Genomic DNA, 20,505 nt, shown 5'->3' with positions numbered 1-20,505 from the left:
TGCCATACGACTTGTGGGATCTTAGTCCCCCAACCAGGAACTGAACTTGTGGCTCCTGCACTGAGAGCCCCGTTTTAAGCGCTGGACTGCCAGGCAGGGCCCAAATGTTATGATGTAACAACCTAGTGCTCTTTTTCATGATTGGACTTGCATTTGATGTCTGGCTAAAAATGGGCAGGAATAGAACTTCCCAGAAATGTATCCAACATTCTGGACCGTGGAATTCATAATATACGTTTTGTCCAAGTTCTGTAATGTTCTTATGTGAAGTTCATTTACAAATCTAGGATTTTAATTGGCTGTTGCTTTTATTGGGTAGCATAATTCTACTAAATTACATACCACTATTTAAGAATACTAATGATATATTTTTCCACTGTAGAAAATACATTTTAAATCATTTTAACCCACTATGAACATTTTGATAGTAGCTTTTAGAGCCCTCTCATAAAGCATTTCTTTAAAGCAATAAGGCTGGGCAGTGTTTGAACACAGGGTAATAATTCATACCAATTATATTGCTAAACATAAGGTCTCAGGCCTGATCATATATCATAATTCATACCTTATGGTCTGATAGCAATTAAAATACCATCATTAAATATACTGCAAACACACATATATGTTGAAATCTTGCTTATGTGGAATAACATTCTGTGCTTTATTACCCAGCATAGCACCCCTGTTTATTATCCTGACAACGCTGTAATTGCTAGAGAACCACTTTGCGAGTACCTTTAATACCCCCCTAGACTCGGACTTTATCTCATATTATTACAACTATTAGTTTTGTTATTAATAATCCTCTTGTGGCTATGAATGCTTTGCATCTTGGCTGATTTTTCCATCACGTAAGTGGCGCAGGACGATTCGCTGGGTGTAGGGTAGTGATGAACACTGAAATCTCTTCACTGTGTGGAGAAGACTTGTACTGACTGAGTCAGGAGACTGTTTTAGAAAATCTTCAAGGGGTTTGGCCTTTAGCTGTAGAAGATGAATGCCCTTAGATGACACAAAAGGATTCAGTTCAGTTCAGTTCAGTCGTGTCCGACTCTCTGTGACCCCATGAACCACAGCACGCTAGGCCTCCCTGTCCATCACCAACTCCCAGAGTTTACCCAAACTCATGTCCATCGAGTCGGTGATGCCATCCAACCATCTCATCCTCTGTCGTCCCCTTCTCCTCCCGCCTTCACTCTTTCCCAGCATCAGGGTCTTTTCCAATGAGTCAGTTCTTCACATCAGGTGGCCAAAATATTGGAGTTTCAGCTTCAGTATCAGTCTCTCCAATGGACACCCAGGACTGATCTCCTTTAGGATGGATTGATTGGATGTCCTTGCAGTCCAAGGGACTCTCAAGAGTCTTCTCCAACACCACAGTTCAAAAGCATCAATTCTTCAGCGCAGAAGGATTACTAGATATTAAATATTTATTATTGCATCACTCGAGGTACCCTGAGTAGGTGATGGTCAGGATCAGATTGTAATTACACGAGTGGTAAACTGTGACCAGGTTAATAGAACAGACAGCGTGTCATTTGGATCCACAGGCTCCTGGGAGGCTAGCTTCATGTACAGGTCCCCTGTCACAGGTCTCCACCAGAGCTGCAGCAACAGTGTGGCCTCCAAAAGACCATTAATGAAGCTTCTTGAGATAGACTTCCTTACAATAAGTAGAGTTTCAGTATATCACGTTCAAATGGCCTGGGGTTTTGAACCGTGAAGATGAAGGTTTTATATTCTGACAGCGCCCTTAAAGTTCTGAGCTTCAGTTCAGGGTCAATACTCAGATGATGAGAATTATCAGGAAGGTATAGGTCAGTGTCAGGATTGGAATACCGCATGCAAAGTAGCTGAAACAGTCACAGCAAGGGCTCTACCACATTTGAAACAAGTTCTCACAGGTGGAATGTTCACTCTTTGCTCTGGTCTAAATAAAAACACCATGTGTTAGGGGCAGAGATCCAGTTCACCCCTTTAATCCGACCAGGGGCATGGAGTGCCTTCCGTGTGAAGGTGCGGCTAGGGAAGCCTGTGTATCAAGGAGAGTTGGGGTCTCTGTTGTCAGAGGCTGAGGTTCGGAAGGCGGCTGTCAGGGAAAGTGTGAGGCGAGAGAGGGGAGTGGGGGGTGACATCCCCCGAGGTTGTTGGATAGATGTCATCGGTCCTGGTGCCTCTTACCCATGTCTCAACTCCGGCTTTAATCCTCTGCGTTCCGATGCTTCCGCATCTGCGCTTGGCCGAGGCCGGAGGAACGGTCCCTTCCGGGGCCGCCCAAGTCCCAGGAACAGAAAACAATCAAGACCACCCCAGACTCCACCCCCTTTCCCATCCCCCGACTCCAGACCACTGTGCCCCTGCTTGGGGCCAGCAGGCGACAACCAGGGGCAGCCTCGGCACCTGAGGGCCCCCGAAATCCTCCGAACCTGTCAGTTTTAGACGTGCATGCCTTGCCTCTGCATTCCTTCCCAGGAAACCCAGGAAACGCTCAGCCCGCCAGCTTCCTCAGTCTCCTGCCGCACCCAGGAGCTTCTCCGCGTGGTCTCCTCCACTCGGTGTGCGGTCCGTGAGTACACAGGCTGTCTTTCAAGGGAAGGCCTCTCCTGATTTACTTGCCTATTATTATTCCCATATAATCAACATACTATGCCTATAACTGAAGGTAGGCCTATCTAGTAGTTTTATATGAATAACCATAAAAATCTCTTAAAACAAACCAGGGCACTTCCCTGGTGGCCCAGTGGTTAAGAGTTCACCTTCCGACGCAGGGGGTGCTGGTTTGATCCCTGGTCGGGGAGCTAAGATTCCACATGCCTTGGGGCCAACACCGCCCCCCAAAAAACATAAAACGGAAGCAGTATTGCAACAAATTCAATGAAGACTTTTAAAACTGTCCACATCAAAACACCTGTAACACAAACAAACAAAAACTCCATTGATTCTGAAGTTTGCAAAATGCTGTGAGAAGAATGCATAAAGGGGGGGTCTCCTTGCCCCCACTGATCAGGAAGCAAAAGCAGCCGTGGAAAACGACAACAGCACATACACCACACCGCAGAAGAACAGAGTTGCACCCCTTTATTGGCACAATAACTTTGTAAAGGCTGGTATGAATAAAAGTTCCAAGGTGCAAGACACGATGGTCAGAAGCCAGCAGAAGCCACGGAGGAGCCAGGCGGGCGCCTCACGGAGGGGCGGGATCTAGCGGGGGTGAGCCGGACAGCGGTGCTCAGAGAGGACCAGAGTCTTGTGCCTCATCTCTGCTCAGACCAGCAAATCTCAGCCCGCTTGCCAGTACCGTGGAGACCTTTGAACGGCTGTGTCCCCTGCACACCTCCCCAGCCACGATTCTGAAGCCGCACTCATTAAAGAGAGGTGCGTAATTTCCTGTAATCCCCACTGAAGTCAGAGGATGAGATTTCAATAAACAGCTCACCATCCATGTGCCAGAGCACGGGAAGGAGCCGTCTCCTGATCAATGAACGAAACACAAGACATCGGACTCGAGCTGTAAGTAGACAGAGCTTCCACGGCGAAGCTCAAACAGTAACAGGGTCCCGGGAATTTCAGGTACTTTACATTAAAAAAAAAAAAGGTATGTATAAAAAAAAAATCTAGAAATGATTTTTTCAACTCTGTATTTTGAAGAAAGGGAGCACCACCCATGGCATGAAATTATAAAATACAGTAACAAACATGTGAATCATTATCAGGATTGTAATTCCCATAAAACACAAACACCTACACAGAAATAAACCCTATGTCCTGGAGAGCGCATGAGAGGCAGACGACCGGAGGACAAGAAACGCGCAGTCGGACTGTATGAACACCGGTGTCCGGCGAGGGCCGCCCTCTCCCCCACCCTCCCCTGCGGTCCACGCTGGGCCTGGCCTTTCCGTCACCACCTCGGGGTAGCACGGCCGAGGACCACGGAGCCTGGAGACCAGAGTGTATCCCCGCAGAACGGGCGAGAGCGCGCGCGCGCACACACACACACACACACACACACACACACACACACACACACACACACACACACACACACACACACACACACACACACACACACACACACACACACACACACACACACACACACACACACACACACACACACACACACACACACACACACACACACACACACACACACACACACACACACACACACACACACACACACACACACACACACACACACACACACACACACACACACACACACACACACACACACACACACACACACACACACACACACACACACACACACACACACACACACACACACCCCCAGGGAACCGCGAGCATTTGACCGGGCTGTCTGTGCTTTTGTGCGGCTGTGCAGAGAGCCCCTGGCTTGTGTCCGGGCAGCCTCTGTCCGTGACCTTGGCACCCTCGGGCGGTTTCGCCCCGTGAGTCTGCAGGGGGCCGTCACAGGGTGGAGTCCCAGAACTCGGGGGGCAGCCTGCGGCAGGGGGCCCCCTCGGGCTTCCTGCACGGAGGTGGGGGAGGCGCCCGGGGCTCCCTGGGGGGCAGGATCCGGGGCCAGTCCCCCCGCTCCTCGCAGAGTCTCCGTCTCCAGTCCAGGAGCTCCCGCAGGGCCACGCTCTCGTTCTCCGACAGCCTCAGCTGGTGGATAACCTGGGGGGAGGAACGCAGGAAAACTGAGGAGCATCGGACACTGCGGAAGAGGCAGACGGGCAGGGTCAGCGCCAGACGCCAGGGCTCCGCCGGCTGGAGAGAAATTTGGAGCACCCCCCCACCCCAACCCGCCGGAGCCCCTCCCAGCTCGGCTGCCCTGGGAAATGGCATCCTACGGAGCAGCTGACTTCTAAACAGCAGCCCCGGAAGCCAGAAAACAATGCATCACAGGTTAAAGTACAGAAAGAAATTCAACCTCGGATTCTAGACTCAATACAAATGTCCCTTAAAACTGAAGGTGAAATAAAAAATGTGTTTGGACAAACAAGAACTAGGAAGTTTCCCTATCACGAGTCTTGCCTGTTTCGTGAACCTTAACAAAACAGGCAAGACGAAAGAAATGGAAATTGAAGAGGGAAGTCAGGACCCTGGAATTAAATCCATGGGTAAACGTAAGTTAAGTAAACCTAAGTGTTTGCAATGTTACAGACTTCTAAGTTGTATGTAGAACAATGTGCCAACAATAGCCGCAAAAATCAGGAGGGATCACGTGGAGCTCAGAGGTTCTGAGGTTCTAGCAGTATTAGGAAAAAGACAAAATTAAAACAACTTAAGATGAAGTTAGGGTTTCCCTGGTGGCTCAGTGGTAAAGAATCCACCTGCAATGCAGGAGACACAGGTTCGATCCCTGAGTCAGGAAGATCCCCTGGAGAAGGGCATGGCAACTCACTCCAGTATTCTTGCCTGGAGAATCCTGTGGACAGAGGAGCCTGGTGGGCTACAGTCCATGGGGTCGCAAAGAGTCGAAACAACAACAACGATGATGAAATAAATCAAGATTCATGCTTTATTTTCTAGTGAATGTACAAAAAGAATAATGATAGAGTGTGAAATTAACAAATTAATATGAAATAATAAATTTCAATTAACCTAAAAGAAAGTAAGGTGCGATATATATATATATATATATATGTATAGGTGAATACATATATACAGGAGAAGCTATATATATCTAGGTGAACATATATATATAGGCTAATATATATGTGGGCATATAGGTGAATATACGTCTAGGTGAACATACATATATATAGGTGAACATATACGTGGATATATAGGTGAATACATGTCCAGGTGAACATATATGTAAATGAAGGCCAGGTCCTAAGGAAACGGAGTAGCGCCTAAGAGAGCCCACATCTCCACCCAGCAGCTGGCACTGCTCCTCCTCTGCGGCCGGCTGGCGTGTGCTGTGTTTGCTTTCATGCTGGTGTGACCACACACCTCTCCTCCTATTGAGCACAAAATACCTCCGTTCTATAGCTCATCTCAATCCGAAACTCTTTTCAGCAGCTTATCATAATGAGCACAGATACAGACGAGCTGGGCGAGGTGTGACCCTCAGCTGAGCCCTTCCTAACAGGGAGGACGGAGAGACTGAGCGACTCCAGACACTCCCTGACCTGTGAGAGGGACTTGCAGCGGCAGCTGATCTGAGTTAGGCTTGTGGGGAGGGATTTTGACACAAAATGTCCTAAATCCCCTGAGTCATTGCTTCAGTGGAAAAAAAAAAAAGTGCTCTCTCTCCTTTCAAAGCTTCTCAACGTTTACTAAAAATATCTGAATTCCCAAGCACGTTATAAAAGGTGAAACCTATACACACAAAGCATTAGAAAGCACTTTCTTAATGAGTGTATCGATGTCTTGAATAATGTAGTGGGTACAGAAGAACACCATCTTTGAATCAAGCACCAAGAGCTTTCTATGTTTCCTTGATAAGCAAAAAATCTGACTGATGTTTGCAATAATCAACTAATGCTCAGAATAAACCCTCTTTATTGAGAGATCCCATGGAACTTGATTCTGTATCACAGAGATTAATAGGTATTGAGTAAAATCTAATAGCTATAGAAAGATAGTTGCCAGAATGTCATAAGTGGGATGCTAAAATATTAACATTATTGATCTTCAGTTTAAAAAAAAACACAACGAATCTTCACAGGTTATATCTTACATGAAGGTTAAAATTCTGTGTAAGGACAAGTGATAGGTCACTACTTTCAACACAGTGAAGTTCAGAGGGCGTTTTAAAATTATGACCCGTGAGACAATAAACAGAAGACCAGAAGATGACAACAGGGCGCCCTGTCTAATGATCCGTAACCTGATTTATTTAGATTTATTAAATGCATCAGGCTATGAGGCACAAAGGTGGTATTTGTGACAGTGAAGGGTCTTTAATGTTTTAGAATAGCGAACAAATGCAACTATGAATGTTATTTACATGGTGGCCAAGCAATACATGAGGAATAAAAAGTATCTGCAATGCTATCCAGCACGGTAAAAACGTCTAAATCACTGCTTTATGATTCTTTAAATTCCATGTCCTATTGGTAGTAACAAAAACTCTTATAACTTCTCATATCATTATTTGATATTTCACAAGTAATATCATTAATGATAGAGAATAATACAAGTATTATCATTAAAAAGCCAATAATGGCTTTGTAAAATTTTAGCTTCAGTGTTGAAAGGGACCCATGTCTTTCCAGGAAGAGAAGTGACCCCGGGGCTTAAGGATGCTGATGGTTCTGGGAACCTGGAGTCCGCTGGCATCACTCCAGGTCTCACTCATCCTGACGGGTTTGGAGGATAAAGGATGGCGTATTGGTGTCCTTTAAATTAAATCTTGTTTCTCACTGCTGTAAAAGACATATCTCCAATCCACGCCACCACGTCAGACAGCTACTTCCTCACTTATTTTCTTATCTGGCATGTTTTATAAAATAGTGTTTGCACAGAAAATCATTCTCTTTCCCAGAACCAGAAGGCAAGAGTTGTAGCTGGGAAAGTAAGAATTGTTCCACACCCAGGAACCCCCGGGTTCTACGTGGCACCGCCTCTGGGCTCCATGAAAATGACGAACGCTCTGTTTTTAAAGAAACTTCTAGACATGTCAATCACGTAAGCGTCTTAACACGCTGCACGTGGCGTGGAGATAGAGGAGTCAACAAGAGTCTGACTCTTGTTATTAAGTTTTCTTTTCTTTGTTTTTACCGTTTCCCTGGGGAAAGGGGCTCTATGAAGGAAGGTCTGGAAAGTCTTCACAGAGGTGGGAACTTTTGATCTGATTTTGAAGAATGAGGGGGCATCAGTAGGAAAGGGGAAGAAAAGACTGGGGTAGGCGTTTTCACGGGGCCTGATGCAGACAAGCACCCGTTGTGACACTGGACTTCATTCTCTAACAGGGAATCACACACCCACGGGGATTTGGACTCTGGTATCAGCAGGGATGGGATGGTTGACAAACCAGGACTCCGTAGCCAGGGAGTCTGGGGAATCCTGAGTCTGCCGCCTGATGGCTGTGTAAGCTGGAGAAAGTGCGTTGGCTTCCCAGCAATCACACCTCAAAAGGACAGGTACGGGCTACTCGGGTGCCCTAAAAACATAATGAGTGCTCTGTGAATGTGGGCCGTTATGACTGTGTCATTGCTTCTAATAACTGCTTGACTTGAGAAAATCCCAAAACCTTCTGGGTTGTTTTATAGAATAGTGTTTGCACTATTCTATAATGTCTTACATGATTACGTGATTGACATGTCTAGAAGTTTCTTTAAAAACAGGGCGTTCGTCATTTTCGTGGAGCCCAGAGGTGGTATCACATAGAACCCAGGGATTCCTGGGTGTGAACAATTCTTACTTTCACAGCTACAACTCTTGCCTTCTGGTTGTGAAAGAGAATGATTTTGCATGCAAACACTATTCTATAAAACATGCCAGAAGATTTAGGGATGGTCATCCTCATGACTCAATTAGATGTTACATGAAAATACTTGAATATGTGGCCCAGCTCAGATGGTAAAGAATCTTCCTGCAATGCAGGGGACCCAGGTACGATTTCTGGGTTGGGAAGATACCCTGGAGAAGGGAACGGCAACTCACTCCAATGTTCTTGCCTGGAGAATCCCATGGACAGAGGAGGTTGGCGGGCTACAGTCCATGGGGATGCAAAGAGTTGGACATGACTGAGTGACTAACAAGGAAAACAATATAAAATAGTCTTTTCCTTCCTTAGTCATAAGACCTCAAAATAAGAGTAACACACTGGATTTATAACATAACTGTGATTTATACAGGACTCTAAATTGATACTGAATGATCACATCCTGAAACCATTTCCCTGTGGGCTGGGATTCTCATCCTTGAACAAAATCTCTTCGTTTCAGCAGGTTTTTAACTAGAAGGTTCCTTCACTGAAACAAATCCTTAGAAAATAGTGAAACTAATAACTTTATATGGGGGACAGATGGTTGCTAGACTTAACATGGTGATCCTTTCATAATATATGCAAATAGCAAATATAATTACACCTGACACTAACGTAGTATAGGAAGTCAACTGCATTTCAATAAAAGCCAAAAAAATATCATTGGGAGAAACTGGGCTCTCTTTAGTCTTTCTGACAACTGCATGTGAATCTAAAATTCCCAAAGGAAATTTCAACAAGAAAAGAAAAGAAAATAGTGCTAACTAAGACACTGGTGAATATGACCTGGACAATTTGGTATAGGTGTTAAAAACAATGTTTTCTTCCCATTTTTGAGAAAATCTCGCTGATTTGGTATTTAAAAACGTAAGACGTAAGACGTGAATCTAGACTCAGTCCCCCCACCCCCAACTTCAGAATTATAAACTGTTTTGTGTCTTCTAATGTCTTCCCTGGTGGTTCAGTGGTAAAGAATCCACCTGCCAATGCAGGAGACAAGGGTTTGATCCCTGGGTCAGGAGATCCCCTGGAGAAGGAAATGGCAACCATCTTCAGTATTCTTGCCTGGGAAAACCAGTGGACAAAGGAGCCTGGTGGGCTACAGTCCATGGGGTCACAGGAGAGTTGGACACGACCGAGTGACTAAAACAACAGAAGCAAGGGCTGTGTTTGTGCGTTTGTGTGCACTCAGTCGTGTCTGCCTCTTTGCGGCCCCATGGACCCCAGGAAGTGATGGGACCGGATGCCATGATCTTAGTTTTCTGAACGTTGAGCTTTAAGCCAACTTTTTCATTCTCCTCTTTCCCTTTCATCAAGAGGCTCTTTAGTTCTTCTTCACTTTCTGCCATAAGGGAGGTGTCATCTGCATATCTGAGGTTATTGATATTTCTCCCGGCAATCTTGATTCCAGCTTGTGCTTCCTCCAGCCCAGCGTTTCTCATGATGTACTCTGCATATAAGTTAAATAAGCAGGGTGACAGTATACAGCCTTGACTTACTCCTTTTCCTATTTGGAACCAGTCTGTTCTAACTGTTGCTTCTTGACCTGCATACAGGTTTCTCAAGAGGCAGGTCAAGTGGTCTGGTATTCCCATCTCTTTCAGAATTTTCCACAGTTTATTGTGATCCACACAGTCAAAGGATTTGGCATAGTCAATAAAGCAGAAATAAATGTTTTTCTGGAACTCTCTTGCTTTTTTGATGATCCAGTGGATGTTGGCAATTTGATGTCTGGTTCTTCTGCCTTTTCTAAAACTAGCTTGAACATCTGGAAGTTCACGGTTCGCGTATTGCTGAAGCCTGGCTTGGAGAATTTTGAGCATTACTTTACTAGCATGTGAGATGAGTGCAATTGTGCGGTAGTCTGAGCATTCTTTGGCATTGCCTTTCTTGGGGATTGGAATGAAAACTGACCTTTTCCAGACCTGTGGCCACTGCTGAGTTTTCCAAATTTGCTGACATATTGAGTGCCGCACTTTCACAGCATCATCTTTTAGGATTTGAAATAGCTCAACTGGAATTCCATCACCTCCACTAGCTTTGTTCGTAGTGATGCTTTCTAAGGCCCACTTGACTTCACATTCCAGGATGTCTGGCTCTAGGTGAGTGATCACACCATTGTGATTATCTGGGTTGTGAAGATCTTTTTTGTATAGTTCTTCTGTGTATTCTTGCCACCTCTTCGTAATATCTTCTGCTTCTGTTAGGTCCCTACCATTTCTGTCCTTTATTGTGCCCAGCTTTGTATAGGAGATACCAATTAGATATGAAGACAGAATGTAAGTGATATAAAGACTGACTTCTTGCAAGTTTCTGTATCCCTAAGTATAAGTATTTATAGTTTGCTCACTTACTGTCAGGGGTTAAAAAACCCCACAAAATCTCTCACAACCCAGAGGGAAACACAACATGATGTAAAGGCTTAATGAGGTTTATTACGTATATTATCTACTTACTAATTTTTAATGGTTTTCTATTGTGTCATTAACAGAGTCCTGTGACATGAACTAATTACAAAATGAGATTCAAATTTTCTTCACTTCCTGTGGCTATGCATTTTTATGAATAATATTAATAAATGTAAATTAATAATTTGCTGCTGATTTTTACCTTAAGTCTTCCCCTTCTAGGATAAAAATAACCTTTGTTAAATAATTCATATGTAAAATCATGTTGCTGTTCATTTGTCACAGAATTGATTTTCCTATTGACTGTTCACCCAAAGGTGAAAAGAGGCATTTACTGACATTTATGGAAATTAAGAGAAGGAAGCGGCTTGGCTGACTGAATAGCGAATATTAGTGTTTCAAATGCAAATCCCATTTCCACTCATGCTAACAAGATGTTGGAGGAAAAACATACAGAATGAAATTCGAAAATCAGTTTGTAAAACCAAAGTTTACCTAAATAGACCCCAATGATATGGCTTAAAATGAAATGCCTTTTAAAATGTTTTTGATTAAAGGGGTGTATATCTCCATACATTTTTTAAAAATTTGTAAAAAAAAAAATCTGAAATAGAAAGAGCATTTCTCCTTTAGGCAGAAAAAGAGTTGATCTTCTTAATTCAGAAACAGTCATTTACACAGCATCCAGTTAAGTTCATTCTTGCTCTTTTGTTTCCTTTTTTTTGCCTAAGGGTTAAAAAAGGGAAAACAACTCTTCAAAGGAAAAAATTCTATTGGAAATAAGAGTGTGTCTGGACAACAGGCAGTGAGGAAACAGAGGATTCTAACTTTCTACCTTAGCTGCGAATGTTGACTTCTTAAAAAAATTAACCACTCTCCTTTACTTTTATATAAGTAATATTATATTGGAGCACAGTTAATATAATTTACACAGATATTTATTTGCATTTTGCAGCTAATTTTAAGTTCATAGCTAAGAATAAAAATGGACTCTGATGAGCAGATGCATGTTTGTTCTTACTGATGGACAGTTATAAAATAGAAATTTATGACTGTACATCTCATGATATAATTAATTTGTGACATTTCGGAGTACGGATTTTGTATGAGCTCTAGTCTCGTACCTCAGTTCATTTAAAAAACATGACAGCACCAGTATAACTGACTAGAAGATTGTAGCAAAAATTAATAACATATATTTAGTGCACATTTACAGTAATGACATATAGTAATGGGTTCAAATACTGAGAATATATGGAAAACCATAAATCCATTTTATTGGAAGCATAGAAAGTAAGAGTGCTACAATTTCTTTAAAAATATTTTTCTTGGGATTATATGGGAGGCTCACTGCAAGGACCAGGAGGTATTATTAAGGACAAACAATCTACTGGATTTTCTCTCTTCAAGGGATATCTGTTTATATACTTTGCTTGTTCAAAAATATTCAATGCTGCTGCCTTTCCCTAGCCTAAACAGCAAGTCCACCCACCTTAGCATGTTACAGAAAGACCTGTATTTCCTGACCACACTAATTACTGCAGCTTTATCATCACTCATCTTCACACAGACTCTGCCAGTCTAATCAGATGTACCGGTCCGACTACAGAACGTGCTCTGTAACTCGATGCATCTTCTCTGTAACAGCCCCAGTTTGTACCCGCAGATATAGAAAGCTCTGTAGTTCTCAAAAGCCCATTTCAAACATCAACTTTGTGATCTTGTTGTATATTCTTTTTTTAACTTTTAAAAATGAAAAAAAAATTGAATTGGAATATTTACAATGTTGTGTTAGTTTCTGCTATACAACCATGTGAATCATCTATATGTATACACACAGCCCCTTCCCCTTGAGCCTTCCTCCCACCCCCCATCTCACCACTCTCGGTCATCACAGAGTCACATGCTATCCTAGTAAAATCTCACAACCATGTGAAATAAGCAGGTTAAGGATTGTTAGCCCTCTTTTCATAGATGTTGAAATTCATCTTTAAAGCCCAAACTCACTTTGCCAGTCAGTGGTAGAATCTGGATTCAAATTCAAGTACATTGAGTTTAGTCAACCTTCTTAATCACGCTGACTTCCAAGGTTTTCTGGTCTGCTAGTTGGTGAATGCACATGCTTTCAGCAATTACGAGACAGAAAGTGCTGTGATGGGTTTACAGGACTTAGAAGCACACAATATGACCAGCTCCCTCAAGAGGCTTTCATTCAAAGTGAACGATAAGATGTAAAACTCAGAGAGTTAGATGAACATGCCTAAACGGGACATCAACGCAAAAATGTCATGAGGAAGCACAGCATTAATTGGCCAATAAATTGCAGATACAATGACTATGGCTGGAATACAGCAGAGACGTGACTCATTCCAAGGCAGTATGGCCAAGAAATTCCTACTGGGCTGCGGGATTTGTTTTGGAATGGAAGGATGAGTCAGACACTAAAAGAAGAAAGGCTACTTGAGTCAAGTGGATCAGGAGTTGTGTCCATCCTTTTGTCCACGTCTACACTGACAGTGACCAAAAGACACAGGAGACAGCGAAGCACTCTGCCACGCGGTGTGCAGTTGGGGACTGAGTGCCAAGCTGGCAATGGAGATGGAAGTGAGGAGGGAGGTGAGACCTAGGTGTGAAAGGAAGTGAAGCAAAGGTCTCAACCATGGCAGCTAAGGACTCCACGGCCTCCAGAGGATGAGGGTTCAAGTCCAGGGACACTCACCCCCACGGTTCACATAGCCAGCATCTTCACTTGCATTTGTTTGCAGGGCACAGCTTACCTGTTAAGTTATTCATTTCTCAAAATATTTTTTTCTGGAAACAATTACAATCTGTGTGTCATGATATTAAATATAATTAAGAGTGAGAAAAACCACTTCATGAAACTGAATGCTAGTCAAACCTTTAGCCCAATTCAAATAGATTTTTAAAATCAACTATAATTAGCTAAAGGGTATAGTTTAGCAACTCCATGGACCGTGAACTTACTGCATGGGGGAATAATCTCTGTCCTCAACCTCGAGTCTCCCTCCCGAGTCTAGCTACCCACCAGAGCCACCCACTTGAGAATGAGAGATAAGACAGGCAATTCTTTCTAATTATGAAAAGCACAGATAGGTCTTGAAAGCGTTAGACCATTTCTCCAAGGCGCCCAGTGTATTATAGGGGGCTGATTTTGCCCCTGCTTAAAATCAAGTCTATGGATTTTGAGGAATTTCTAAGTGACCAGTTGTTAAGAACTGCAAGCTTCTGTTTTACATATGTATGACTTGGTGGAGGCACTAATGATCATTATTTTGTATTAAAATGTCTGATAAGTAATATCCCAGCAATTCTATTATCAGAAGATATCAACAGGCATGGTTTTTACTATCTTAAAGAATAAGATTGCTAAATAATGGAGGTTAAACTTATTATTTAACTTTATAATATTTAACCTTATAAAGATTAGGTTAAACTAATTATTTTTAGTGCTTAATTAGGTTAAACTTAATTAAGCACTATAAATAATTCTCAGTAGCAACATGTAAAACATTAGGCCAAATAAATGATAAAAATTACCCATCTGATGTTTGACAGAAAACAACAAAATTCTGTAAAGCAATTATCCTTCAATTAAAAAATAAGTAAATTTTTTTAAAAAAGGTATCAGTGTATTTTGCTCAAGTTGCTATCTATAACAGGCAAACCACAAATACCAACGGACAGACCCCAAAGAAGTATATCGCTCATGTTAAGGCTAAAATGGGTATTTCTGCTCAGTATTGTTGTGACTGTACTTTGCATCTTCCAAGGTCTTGGAATATTGTGTAGCCAGCTTTTGGATGGGAAAGGAAATGGAACACTCACAGCTGAAGGGAGGTTTGTAGGGGTCATGCCTGGGCAGTGCACACATCACTGTGGCTCCTTTTCCATTGGCTAGAACTCAGTCACATGACAGCTCCCAACCACAAGGATGCTGGGAAATGTAGTCTAGCCAGGTGCCTCAAAAGAAATGGATTAGGTGGGCATTAGGTCTGCCAGGGTGCGATGTCTGGGGTGAGTGACAGCATCTTTAAGATACAATCACGGCAAATCATTGGGTACAGACGCTAGAGAAAATAGGGAAAGGAAAACAGATGTCAGGAAGCATTAGGAAGAAACAGAGACAAGATTTTGCCAAAGTTGGCAACATAGAGAGCAAACCTCTTTAATCGAGACTCCTTCCCAAAATAGACAATAAAAATCACCTGCAAGTGTATAAAATTAATTTAAATCCACTAGGGCTTCAAAATTTAGGCTTTTTATATCATTGACTTCATGACACTTCTTCCCAATATCATAGTTCATCTGTTTTAGAACCTATTTCTGGCAGAGTCAGAAATACGAAATGACAGTTTCAAATAATAGTGTAATCAAAGAGATCAGCAAAGAATCAAGCCCTGGAGGTCTTCTAAGGTCATAAAATAAATTCCTTCACTGATGTCGGCTGATTATGTTTTAACACCATGGAAAACTTTCAGTTCCTTTAGCCTAAATTTTTCTGTCAAAGTTGTCAGATCCCATTAATATGCTGCTGCTGCTGCTAAGTCGCTTCAGTCGTGTCCGACTCTATGCGACCCCATAGACGGCAGCCCATCAGGCTCCACCGTCCCTGGGATTCTCCAGGCAAGAATATTGGAGTGGGTTGCCATTTCCTTCTCCAGTGCATGAAAGGGAAAAGTGAAAGTGAAGTCGCTCAGTCGTGTCTGACTCTTAGCGACCCCACGGACTGTAGCCTACCAGGCTCCTCTGTCCATGGGATTTTCCAGGCAAGAGTACTGGAGTGGGGTGCCATTGCCTTCTCCGCCCATTAATATACAGAGCATCAATAACCTCAGATACACAGAAGACACCACCCTCATGCCAGAAAGCGAAAAAGAACTAAAGAACCTCTTGATGAAAGTGAAAGAGGAGAGTGAAAAAGTTGGCTTAAAGCTCAACATTCAGAAAACTAAGATCATGGTGTCTGGTCCCATCACGTCATGGCAAATAGATGGGGAAACAATAGAAATAGTGAGAGACTTTATTTTTTGGGGGGCTCCAAATCACTGCGTATGTTGATTGCGGCCATGAAATTAAAAGACACGTGCTCCTTGGAAGAAAAGCTATGACCAACCTAGACAGCATATTAAAAAGCAGAGACATTACTTTGCCAACAAAGGTCCATCTAGTCAGAGCTATGGTTTTTCCAATAGTCATGTATGGATGGTGAGAGTTGGACTATAAAGAAAGCTGAGCGCTGAAGAATTGATGCTTTTGAACTGTGGTGTTGGAGAAGACTCTTGACAGTCCCTTGGATAAGCAAGGAGGTCAAAGCAATCAATCCTGAAGGAAATCAACCCTGAATATTCATTGGAAGGACTGATGCTGAAACTCCAATACTTTGGAGTTTCAATATTTCCAATATTTTGGCCACCTGATGCGAAGAGCTGACTCCTTGGAAAAGACCCTAATGCTGGGAAAGATTGAAGGCGGGAGGAGAAGGGGACGACAGGGGATGAGATGGTTGGATGGCATCACCGACTCAACGGACATGAGTTTGAGCAAGCTCCGGGAGTTGGCGATGGACAGGGAAGCCTAGTGTGCTGCAGTCCAAGGGGTCGCAAAAGTCGGACAGGACCGAGTGACTGAACCAAACTGACTGAACAATTAACAAGTCAGAATGTCTGGGGCCCAGGTTCCCAGGCGTCAATATTCTAATTCTCTGTTATCTTGGGAGGAGTAGAGCTGTTTGTCTTACATTTCCCACTCACAGAACATGCAAATACTTGCCCTTTACTTATTTTCTGAGCAGACCAAAGTTTCCAAAGCTGGTTAATTGTTTTAAAGAAAGACAATGCAATACGATCATAACTGGTATTTTACATTTAGCCTCTTGCTAGAGTCTATAACTTAAAAGCTCCCCTTTTCTAGCACTAACACGTAACTCATGGTAATTTCTATTGCTCTTCATGAAAACACCCAGTAATATGTAGATTTACTCCCTTCCAGCCTCGCTGACCATCTCACGGTCCAGGCTGGCTATACCCAGGGTCTCTGCTCCTTCCCACCAGAAGGGCTTCCCTGACCCCAGCCTGGCTGACACTCTGACTTTCTACCTTGTCTTTGCTCAGCAAGGTTTTTGTTTTGTCATCTGATTTAAAACTTGTAATTCCCAGCCCATCCTTCCTCCACACCACTCTTGTCACTCCCGGCCCTGCTTATCCTGGCTTCTTCCTTTTTTTTTTTTTAAATATTGAAGGAATGAGAAATCAGAATTGTGACTATGTTTTTATTTTTTTGGCTATGCCACACATGGGATCTTAGTTCCCTGACCAGGAATCGAACTCGTAGCCCCCACAGTGGAAGCAGAGTCTCGACCCCTCGACCACCAGGGAAGTCCCGTGATCAAATTTTTAAAAAGGAAAAAGGTGACCTGCAGAGATATCATGAGATCTTTCTCCTTTTAAAAACACAGTTATCATGTATACTTCAGTAGTTCAGTTCAGTTCAGTCGCTCAGTCACATCCGACTCTGCGACCCCATGGACTGCAGCACACGCCAGGCCTCCCTGTCCATCACCGACTCCCGCCGGAGCAGTGAGACAAACAAAAGCACGGTCACAAGTCTGCTGTCTCATCCCATTCATACTTCTTAAAACTGAATTTTCCTCTTTGATGACAGTCAGTGTCTTCCCCGGAAAAAACATTATGCATTTGAAACATCTAGGGTATACACAGGGTGCAATTCTATGAAGGAAACATATAAAATATGGGATTTATTTTTGTTATTTTCCAAGTTTCTATATATCTATGTAAGACATGTCCTTTCTGTTGAAAACGCTGCTGTTTAACTTCTACCATCCAATTAATTTACTGCCTTCATTTCTTGCAAGTAATATGGACGTCACGAGTGGGGCCTACAGATTTCCTGAAACCTCAGCTGTGTGGAAGCTCTATGTTAGATCTCCCTTGGTTAGTAGCTTATCAGTGAGATATATGTGATTCCTTTTGAAATGGTTATCTAATTTCTAATTCCCAGCGTGGGTTTTAGAATCACACCTTAACAATTAAACGAAAGGTGTCTACATTTGGTTGCTTTATCTAACACACTGTTCTGTTCCTTGCCGCAATACATTTCAAGGAGTCCCTGTGACAAATACAGTGGATAAAGAAAGAAGGCATTGGGCTTATTGAGTGGTCTGCAGCTCTTCATTTCTTTTATGTGTGACATTACAAAAAGGTTCCTTTGATGGTTCAGTAAAACAAACCACATAACAATTTGTTTCTTGATGCGGATCAATTGCATATTGATTCTGTTCGGGCTTTCATTGGAGGCTGTGTGAAGAGGCAGTAGATATTTATTAAGCTCTCAGGCCCTGGATGGCCCCTATTTTATCAGAAACCACCTATGATTTCTAACAGTGAATATCTGAATACATCAGGTAATAATAACAACTTTTAGTACTCTTTATAAAAGCTAAAGAATATAACAGAAGGTTTGGCATGAAATGAAAATTAAAGATTGTAAACCACACCATATCACTGTGAGGGAAGGAAAGAGATAGACTAGGAGTTTGGGGTTAGTAGATGAAAACCATCATATAAAGAAAGGATAAAAAACAAAGTCCTACTGGCTAGTATAGGGAACCCTATCCAATCTCCTGGGATAAACCATAATGGAAAAGAAAATTTCAAAAAGAATGTATGTATGTGTATAACGGAATCACTTTTCTGTACAGCAGAAATTAGCACAGCATTAGAAATCAACTATACTTCAATTTAAACAAAATAGAGAATAGAAAAATAAAATTAAAAAAAAAAACACTTGTGGCTCTAAAGTTAATTTTAGAGATAATGAGAGTAAAATCAAATTTGTGTGCCAGTCAAAATTCTCCTTTGTAAGCAACAGAAACTAACTCTCACAGGCAGAAGCATTACTGGAAAGCAAAATAATTGGGCATGAATTTAAGAAGGGCAGGTCTGGCATGTGGGCTGGACCCAAGGTGACTGCAGTGGCTTGTGGTCACAGACACGGGCTAACATCTGTGGCCCCTGGAGGGAGCCAGCACCCCCAGGTGGCCCCCCAGGGGTGACATCTATCCTCGTCCCTTCTGCTGTATGTCTGTCAACTCATAATCCACGGTGGACAGACTGAGCGCCTGTCACAAGCATCTGTCCAGCTCTCCAAGGAGGGGAGGAAGGTGAAATCTCTTCCCTTAAATTTTCATTGTTGTCGGTGAGAAATTTAAATATGTGGCCAGCAGCTAAAAACTCAATCATAGATGTTCACTACAGCTATTTAAGACTTTTACCTTGACTTGAACTTCTTTTGGTTTGATCTCGACCCAAGTGTTTTGGAAGACTTTGCCTTCCAAATTTTATGTAAAAGCTAGATGACGTCTCCATCACTCTTAATGAGTTACAGCAAGTTTATTCTCAGAGACAAGACAGAGGATCTTGATACCCGTTCAAACCCTGGACTCTGCATTTTCCCTATGATCTCTGGCAAATTACTAAATCTATTTCTTGATTTCTTTATCTGCAATAATGCCCAGACATTTTATCTTCCTTAAAGGGATTTCATTAAAATCACTGATGATGTTAATTAAAATACAGACATCCTCAAAGAGGAATTCAATTTTTAGTCAGCATTTAATTTTATTGCTGCATGCCCAGTCAGTTCAAGGCTGATTTTATAGAATTCTTACTTAATTGCTTTACTAGAAAATCTAGAATGCAATATGCCTGATGTGTTTATATTTCCTCTGTAAACGTCACCCAAGAGGCATTTATGCTAAGAGATGTGTGGTCATTCAAGGCAGAGCTCCACCTAACCGTGATAGGTACCCAACACTGACACACGTGTCCTGACAAGAGAATGCCAGCACCAGGCATGCAAGAAAACGAGCCTGGTTTTCCATTTCCTTGAAAAAAATGCACTATGAGATAACCGTGGATTGTCTGCCTTTGAAAATAAGGTCTCAGTGAAAGCTGGGAACGGAAAACTATTCCCAGGACTTCCTTGGGGGTCCAGTGGCTAAGACTTAGCCTTCCAGTGCAGGGGGTGCAGCTTCGATCTTTGGTTGGGGAGCTAAGATCCTACAAGCTTTGTGGCCAAACAACAACAACAACAACAACAACCATAAAACAGAAGCAGTATTGTAACAAATTCAATAAAGATTTAAAAAATGGCCCCCATCAAAAAAACTCTTAAAAAAAAAAAAGACAAAACAGAAAATTAGTCCAGGTGACCTTTCCCATCTCTCTTGACCTCTTAACCAAACCAATGGAAGACCGCAGGGAAGCTGCCAAGACGCCTCTGTTAAGGCGCCTTCTTTCCAGATTAACCCTCTTCTCTATGCCCCACGTCACAGCGGGAGCACTGAGAAGGGTGTCTCTACCACTCAGCTCGAACGGGTAGGAGTCAACCCTTTGACAAAAATCAAGCCAGTGTTCTGTTCTTCACGAGCAGGTCCCCCGTGACTTATAGTAGATAAAGCATCTGTAATGTTTACAAGGTAAAATAAGTGCATCTCTGAGGAACAGAGGGGAGATTAGGACAATCTATTATTGCAAGCAATCAGCATTTTTTTTCTATTTTAATGCCTATATATCAACATAAGTGATTTCAGCATATTGCCTACTGTAAGATTTATTTTTAAGATTAAAATTATTGATTTTTCTCACT

The 20,505-nt window shown here is 42.5% G+C and overlaps 1 protein-coding gene across 1 annotated transcript in view; it reads right to left on the bottom strand.

Annotated features, from left to right (window-relative positions):
• Positions 1 to 289: 289 nt before the first annotated feature.
• The window catches only part of MYO16 (myosin XVI), a 467,123-nt gene continuing 446,907 nt past the window's right edge, over positions 290 to 20,505 (bottom strand). The window contains exon 35 of the mRNA XM_081547232.1: positions 290 to 4,644. Within this exon, the coding sequence (XP_081403358.1) occupies positions 4,435 to 4,644 (210 nt within the window). The 3' untranslated portion in view covers positions 290 to 4,434. The remainder of the gene's footprint in view (positions 4,645 to 20,505) is intronic.

This window comes from Giraffa tippelskirchi, chromosome 12 (genome assembly GCF_054371585.1).
Source record: "Giraffa tippelskirchi isolate mGirTip1 chromosome 12, T2T-mGirTip1v1.2.pri, whole genome shotgun sequence".
Lineage (NCBI taxonomy): Eukaryota > Metazoa > Chordata > Mammalia > Artiodactyla > Giraffidae > Giraffa > Giraffa tippelskirchi.
This window is presented reverse-complemented; position numbering and strand designations above follow the sequence as displayed.